At 36.2% G+C, this 8,729-nt stretch overlaps 2 protein-coding genes across 2 annotated transcripts; one reads left to right on the top strand and one right to left on the bottom strand.

Moving 5' to 3' along the window:
* Window positions 1-1,140: 1,140 nt before the first annotated feature.
* LOTGIDRAFT_118981 (hypothetical protein) lies at window positions 1,141-3,978 on the bottom strand (the record flags this gene model as incomplete). The annotated part of the gene is made up of 1 exon (XM_009057540.1): window positions 1,141-3,978. One exon carries the CDS (start codon window positions 3,976-3,978, stop codon window positions 1,141-1,143), a length of 2,838 nt encoding a protein of 945 aa, XP_009055788.1.
* Window positions 3,979-6,239: 2,261 nt separating this feature from the next.
* Window positions 6,240-7,136, top strand: LOTGIDRAFT_161704 (hypothetical protein; the record flags this gene model as incomplete). Its single annotated transcript, XM_009057541.1, has 3 exons — window positions 6,240-6,309; window positions 6,537-6,685; window positions 7,027-7,136. Coding segments are annotated over 3 exons (329 nt in total), but the record flags the coding sequence as incomplete, so codon positions are not given.
* Between the last annotated feature and the right edge of the window lie 1,593 nt (window positions 7,137-8,729).

Raw genomic sequence — 8,729 nt, forward strand, 5'->3', positions numbered from 1 at the left:
TATTGTAATTTTGCTTTATACGTTGCTGAATTTAAGACAGAAGTATTAAAGCATAATAGTTTTCTTATTTCTCCAATATTCTGTTTAATTCTAACTGTCATTTGAAGATTATAATGTTTAATTTGTTCCCTAAACAGATTCTTCAAAGCATTTTCTTAAACTTGGACAGTTAGCTTCAGTCGCAAACTCATAGCTTAACTAACTTATTCGAGCTCAGTCATTCACGACGGCTCTATCTTTCTCTGAACATCCAATCAACGGAACTGTCAGGTGTGTGCCTCTGGTCTCCCTGTGCCGATTTAGACAAGTCAACGCCAGTTTCCTTATTTTAATGTTAATGTTCATTTTGTATGTGTAGTTCCACATCGCCTAATAAATATTATGAATTTATTTGTTTTGTAAATAAACTATTGACCACCCAAGCTCTATCAGCAGCTTCTTGTCCGACTGAAAGAAACGTTTACGTATCATTGATGGTTATATCTAAAGCTGGGCTACCTCACTTTGCTCCCTGCCCTTTTTGCAGCTGCGAAGCCAGTTAACCAGATAACTTATGCGGATTAGCAAGGGATTAACAAGGGATTAACAAGGGATTACAAGCTTTGAAACACGACTCGATACATGTATAGGCCTGTATATATTTTCGTTTTCACGCCAACAATGCGAGAGACAGCAATGTAGCGATATTTCTGCCCTTCAGCCAAAGGGCACCCTTGGGGTTAAAACTCTATACAAGTCACTGTAAGATATGGTAACAACCTATCTACCTTACTTACCTAATTATAATCAACACCAGGGGGTCTGGGGATATCTTATTATATATAAGCTGTAATTTATAGCCTACTACCAAAACTCAATACAAGTAACTGTAAGTTACGGGACTATAATATAACAAGCAATTCTCATATACCTTCTTACATAATTCTCATTATACAAAAACTTAGATTAAAATAAAATTATATAACATTTTAAAAATATAAAAAAATAATAATGTTTGCTGACCTATCCCATTCATATCCTTCTTAGTATAAAAAGTTCACTTCATGTACAATACAGCATTTGAAATCGAAGGATAACAGAAGGATACAAAAAGTGCACAAAACCCCCAAATAAAAAAAATTAAAATTATGGATATAAATTTTACAACAACGCAGCTGCCTGAGCACCATATTCTGTTCCTAGCAAACCACGACATAATAATGCAAATTCCTTAACAGTATCTCGAATCTTACCTTTATTCATTCGTTCGAGACAAATAGTCTTCACAAATTGCTCTTTTTCCTTCCTTTGTGGAAAGTGGGAAGGGTAGCCATCTTGTTCTATCATGGCCGACAGCCATTGGTGAGAAAACTCAAAATGATATTTATTCAAACAAAGAATGACGTCTGCTATATATTCAATGACCCCTCTTGGAGAATTTCCACCAATGGCTTGTAAGATACGATCCACCAGCATGTGGCCATTTTCTTCGATCACTTGTTTAATTGGTAGATTTTCTTGACCTACGTGAAGAAACTCGCATAAAAATGAGCATGCTGATCGTACAGTATGATGTTCAGGAAGTGACATGGCAACCAATCCAGAATGGAAAAAGGCAGACGGACTGATGGAACTATTCAGCACCAAATATTTTTTGTCGTCTTTTTTCAGAACTTTGGTGAGCAGGTTCATAAATCCTTCGATCAAGTCTGTGTACTCTTTAGAGAGATTCTGACAGAAAGATAGAGTCTTGTTACACACAGTAACGAACAGTGTTTGTGACACCATCGCTAGACTGTGTTCAGAGGCGAACAATAGAAGCAAAGTCTTTGACAAATCTAAAACTGGAACGCTTGGAACTGCTTCATAAATCTGGCACGACATTTTCATCACATCCTCGGCAAGAGGTTTAAAATCATCCATTAAAGTTCTCAAAGCAACTCTAAAAAGTTCACAAACTGCTTCAACCATATGAGTATGGTTTATCCATTTGGAAACTAAAGAACTAGTCAGAGGAAAGATCTTTCGTAGGACAGTGAACACAGGCTTGGGCTCATTTGATGGTTGTCCCCTTCCAGTTTTTAACGAGGAAAATAACCATCTTAATAGCTTAATTTTCAGTAATAACATAGGTTTAATTTCCATAGAAGGTTCCTGCTTTATCAACTGGTCTAGTTGCTGGAGATGAGGCGCTAAGATACGGTCCAGATATTGCAGGATTTCTTGGAATGGAAGCACCGTCAAAACTTGTCCAACGCTAGACATAAGTCTGAGATTGTCTCTCTCTTTTAGGGTATTCGACTCCAGTACTGTCTGACTAGCTAAGATGAGTTGATGTGCGTACGGTTGAACATGATCCAGGTTTTCTCTCGTTACGTCTATCAAAGCCATCGTGGCTGACGTTGCTACCTCTGCGTTCCCTAATCCTCGTATCAGCAAGGGGACGATACATCCTAACATATCAGGATGATGATTCATCCATTCACCAAAACATCCAATCATATCTAGAGCCGTGGAAACGAGTTTATCATTAGTAAAGGGGATTTGAGGTAACATTTTAAACAAGTTGGGCAAATGCTGAGATTCCTTCGGAGCTACGCTTTCAGCTACGGAACCAAATACAAAGAAAATGGCTTCAATCACTTGCCATTTAGTGGAAGCTCCTGTCGAATTTGACACAATTCCATAGATGGCATTGCACAGATACCCCAATAACGGTTCTTTCAAAATATTAAAAACATATTTCATGGTATCGTTAATGTCTTGTCGATATCGATGAAATTGTTCCTTTTCGTCGGCTGTCCAAGACGCATATTCCTTATCATCAGGACGTTGGACTTTTACCAGAAGAACTTCCATTAACGAGAAAAACACTGGCTGGAAAATCATATAGAGCTGAGCTTGTTTAGGTCCATCTGTATTAGTGATCTCATCTTGTAAGACATACCAGAATGTAAAGGTCTGATCACTGCAGCCTTCATCTACTGGAAAATGACCTGGCAATGATGTACAACTTAAAACCATTTTAACTAACTGCATAGCGTTATTTCTATGTGTTACATCATCACTAAGAACCGAGTCAGTGATCAATTTTGTGTGATTTTCAGCGATCGTGACAATTATGCGACAAATTCCATGACTTTTTTCATTGTCAAGCTCTGCTCTAGCTTTTTGAAACAGACAGTTTAAAAGTTCTATCTGGGGTAAGAGTTTTTGGATGGTGTAGGGGAAACGATGTGAATCTGGGTGTGAAAATACATTGACTAAAGCATCTACAGCTGTATCAAATAGTTCTGGATTATTCAGGGCCTGAAAGACATGACCGATTATCTCTTCACCATCATTCATGGGAATACCAAACTCGACCCAACTAGAGAATGTACATAAAGCTTGGTTGTAGATTTCTGTTGGTGTTGATGGAGACAGAAGTCCTTGAATTAACGGTAAAATAATCCTCAGCCCTTTTTGTAATTCGATTCTCAAAGCAACTCGTCTTTTCTGTGATAAATTTGTTGTAAAAAACTCTTCTGGTATCACTTTGAGAATTTCTAAGAGAATTTTACATCTCTGAACCACATTATTATTAGGAATTTCTCCTTCTTGAAATACTGTGATTAGATTCTGAATAGGATCCGGCCAATATTCGGGTGCTGTATGTAATAATAATGACGCTAAAGCAACACAAAGTCGTGTGAACACCATTTTCGGTTGAGCAGAAAACTCCATGACTTTGGTCATAATCTTATTCTTGAGACTTTCATATTGGTCAGGGGGAACTTCGTGCCAGTATCGAGAAAGTTTAGTATGAAGGGTGCAGGCTCCAAAAAACTGGACTTCATAACCTTTGTCTTTTGACAACAGTTCAAAGCAGAAGGACCATGCCTCCGTACTGATTTGAGCAGCTGTGAGCCATTTGTCCACATCTTGTTGTATTCCTGTATTACAATAAAACTGTTTTACAGCTTCTTCAACATTCGCCGCTGTATACTGAGTCGTCATCTTCGGTTTTGCTTTGAGTCTAGGAAAATCGTAGTTAAATTATCAACCATCCAAAGAAACACAGAATATCACAAATTCTATCCTTTCCTAATGACTTTCACGACTCCTTTTCCACTTCTCTAAATATCACTACATGTATGTTGTTCTACATGTATATCTCAATCTGCAATGAAGTTTCGAAAACACACTGAACTAACAAGTTAAAACACACTGAAATGGCAAGTTATGACACGTAATTGATTCCCAAGCTAGCAATAATTCAAGGAGGCAGCCATATTGAATTTTACGTAAGGGAGATAACTTTGCTCACATCAGACCACAGTTTCATAAGCTTGTGTCATGGTAACATCGCACTTGACATCGTGTATCGGTCTAATTATAACAAACATTGTAATCAACGGTCTTTAGTTTCTCCCCTAGGTTTAGGAACAAGCTTTACTCAATTGACTTTCAACGATAATCATTTAAACCCCATACTTTTCCTATTAAGATCAATCACCAGTAAGCTACTAATTATCACAGTGATCTTGTAAAGTTATTAACAATCTATTTGGGGCAATTTGACTTTTTTTATGGGAGCCATTTTGACCTAAGATTAAGCTGTTATCAAATATTAATTTTGGGGTCATTTTGACTTGGGCCCATTTTGGTTAGGTGCCAAGTAACCCTATAACCCTATGATAAGTCAGACAACTCATTCATTAGTGCTCTTAATTCAAACCTTCCTTTCAAACTCTTCGGTTTCTCTAGGAATCAGTATATTTATTTCGTTCTATAGGCAATGAAGTTTCTAGAATAGTCATCACTGAACCGCAACAGTTCATGGTCTCATGGAGGCAGCCATATTGAAGATTTTGTAAGGGATATAACTCTGGTCATATCAGACTACAATAAATTGGTTCAAAATAATGCCGACAATGAGCTACAGTGTTTATATTCTAGACTATCTAATTGATTAGAGATAATCTCTACGTATCAACCCTCTTTAGATGGTATGTGTATATCGAGTGGCCCAGAAAAAACGATAACACTTTTCGTTTCGGTGATATACATAGGCCTAATATATCAAAGCTATAATAATACCTTAATATTTTCACCTCATAATTACATATAAGACACCTTTTCACAAAATGACGGATTTATAATGCTGAACGACTTTGAATTTTCAGTAGTTAGAGAAAGAGAAATATGAAGATCTGCTTTCGGCTTTTACTATTCTCCAAAATTTTAAATCAATTTTAAATCAATGATTGACCAATCAGATGATTGGAACACGAAAATCATTTTAAGTTAATTTTTTAAGAACAAGGCTCCAGGAATTTTAGAATGCCGATGTTTCAAAGTGTTTAACCTACTAAGCTATGATGTAATTAATAAGAGGTCAAAATATTATAGTCTTGGCTTTCGTACTTTATAAATAATGCTGAAATAAAGTGCTATTGTTTCTTTGGGTCACCCGCTGTATATGCCCAGCCCTAATAATTAACAAAAGGGACACGACAATCCCGAAATATATCATAATATCATGGTGACAAAGGTCTATTTGTGTGTTCAATAAGTCCTGCAATATATACGTAGGCCTACATTATGAATAGACGAAATGTTTTGTATTGAAGAATAAAGCCATATTTGTTTTGATTTCAATGACACGATTCGTCAATATCTGTCAAACAAAATGGAGAACCAATAAGGATATAAGAAATTTAAGTAAAAATGTTTTTCGTAACGGTATTGCTGAGTTTTCTTCTGTATTTTGGTAAGTTTGGTACATGTATTTATAGAGAGAGGGATTATAAAGAGGTTTCATGTATGTGTATCGTGTATGTTTAGACCTACATCCGACGGCAATTTGGAATGGTTGAAAAATATTTATCAATAGTCCCATACACCTTTAAAAAGTTAAAAAAAACCTCTTCACAACTCATTGAATACTATCGTCATAGTAACTGCAGAACAACGAAAAAGTCCAGCAGCCATTATATCCAAATAATTTAGTGTCAGAGTCAAACTACATTTCAATAAAACCCAGAATAATAAGACGCCAAACTCAGTTCCATTTCAATCTACTACCCAAAGAGAGAAGAAACCCAATTTTGATTCAGTTCAAAGTTCTAATAAGGATTACCTACCTTTAAACATAAATAAAGTCATTATATTGCGTTGTAATCCTATAACCAAAGCCTAGTATGTGAGGTTTTCAAACTAGGCCTATAATTCATTTGCATAGCCGCAGTCTTCAGCTGTATCTTATTTAATTTCAGATGTTAGTTACGGACAATGTATAGAGTCTGTATGTGAGAGAGGTTGCTGTGGAAGTTCGTGTTGTTTATCGTAAGCATTAATTTTTAAAGCCAGTGCTATCTATTGCTGGTACTACTTCGGGGAGGGACAATCAAGACATTTATCATCTCTTAGCCTACGCCTCATCGGTCAAAACTGCATATGGGTTGGGGGCTCAAAATAATTATGGAAGGGGGGGAATATGTCAGTCGAGGTTCTTATACGCTACAAACGTTAAAGATAGCTCATTAGTATTGAAAGCGTACCTTTAATTTCAGAACACAGCAGATTATCAGTATAGTGTTTGGGTGTATATCAATGATAGGTCTAATAATCACTTTAATATGTTGTATTAAAAACTGTCAAGCCAAGAAGACAGCTCGAACACAGCCCTATCCAGATGAAAGACATGACCAGTACAATAGAGGTAAAGGTGATTTAACACCATGGCTCATTGTATTATGAACGGCATACCGAAACTTATAACCGCTATTTTTATTCGCAATCATATGCAACTGGTGATCGCTATGATGTGAGGGCCAAATTATATGGCACAACAAGCATTGGCTTTGGCTGAAGGTTTGGTTTTGGTCTACATCACTGTCATGGATCCCCAAATTTATTTTCTGGCAACTACCGTTTGTTTTTACAATAATAAGATAGGCGAACAGCACCCTCTCCTGGTAGTTACTTTTGGTGACATGAACTATATATTAATTCTTGATATATATTAATTTTAAATTTTTGACACTATGTTATTTATTACAGGCAATATGAACAGAGGAAATCCCAATCAACCATATTATAATGATCGTCGAGCACCCCCTCCTTCTTATGATCAAATCTATCCTCCTCGTTCACAACCGGGTTATTATTAATAGGGGACAGATTAAGCTGTATACAACTGGAAATGGGACTATATTCTTTCCGCCACCTGTTAACAAACCAGTCTGAAATAGTTGACTATATCACTGTTAAACGTTTCAATCTTCCAAACTCAAAAAAAACTTAAATTGATTTTGAATTTCGTTTTATCAACCAACTCATCTTCACAATGTCAAGCTTATACCTTGACTGCAATAGTCACCTTTCTTGTATCACAGAAATTGGTAAATGATGCGATTTGGATTGTACGCTAAGTAATACAGTCAATCAAACTTTGACAGAAAGTCCGTGAACACAGAACCAAAACCTTCATGCCTTTACCTTTCACTGGCTTTATTCGCTGGCGTACAATCCAATCCAATTCGCTGCATTCCGTGATACAATTAAGGTAGCTATTGCAGTCACGGTATAAAGTACGGAGTCGTAATAGCTTGCCATTGAATACAACTACCAACTACTACGACTACCAACAACTAACTAGTTTGCGATATCAGCATCCGCTCGAAGCGAACGGTAGCCTGTCATCTACCAACCAACCAGCTTGCCATTGTGAGGATACGACATACCAGATTATCGTATTTCAGTCTGAAAATGTTGTCGAAAATCTGTTACCTCATCCATTGATAAAAAAAACTATGACTTTTTCTTCATGTATATGTTTCGTTATTTTTGTGAGCAAAATGTCCCCTTTTCACGGGCACGAAGAAATGACATATTTTTATTCAATGACGGGATCATTCTCTTACGGCGCCCCCACAACTGTCAGTGAATTAGAATGCAACTCCTACACCACCTCTCTTATCTACCAAACCATCGCTCTTGTGAGACATAAGATGAGCTCTTGTCAATTACAGTACTATAGATGTTCAACATGCAGAAAGCTGCTTTTTCACCTTCTTAAAAAGGCTACAAATAATGAATAGCCAGAATAGAAAACAGAACACTTGTAATCTCTTCCCATATTTCAGAGTGGTGCCAATGTATAGTCAGAAAAGAAACTTGGCTAGAGCCAATTCCACGAGTCAATACCTCAACTATGAAAACAAATACTCAAGGTGGGCCCAATTAACAACCACAATATCGACAATTTCTAACTCCTTTGAATTGGTATTTTGATAAATTTTCCAAATATTTGTACTCATTGAAATAAGATGACCGTCGGCCGTACTTTCCAATCCTTGTTGACTGAAGCATCTTAATTTGATTTTCTAGTAGCCTATTACTCACTCAATGGTGAAAGAAATAGCACAAAATAAGAAAAACAGAAAAATTTCCCATGGTTTCTTCTAGAAATTGAAAGAAATCGTATAAAAGACAATTTTCCTACTAAATTTCAAGTACCATTATCAGTAATTCATGCAATTTATTCTTGTCTTTTTTATTGAATCTGTATCTTGTTATTCAATCTGTATCTTGTTATTTAATCTGTATCTTGTTATTCAATCTGTATCTTGTTATTCAATCTGTATCTTGTTATTTAATCTGTATCTTGTTATTCAATCTGGTTCTTGTTATTCAATCTGGTTCTTGTTATTCAATCTGTATCTTGTTATTCAATCTGCATCTTGTTATTTAATCTGTATCTT

This window comes from Lottia gigantea (assembly GCF_000327385.1).
Source record: "Lottia gigantea unplaced genomic scaffold LOTGIsca_30, whole genome shotgun sequence".
NCBI lineage: Eukaryota > Metazoa > Mollusca > Gastropoda > Lottiidae > Lottia > Lottia gigantea.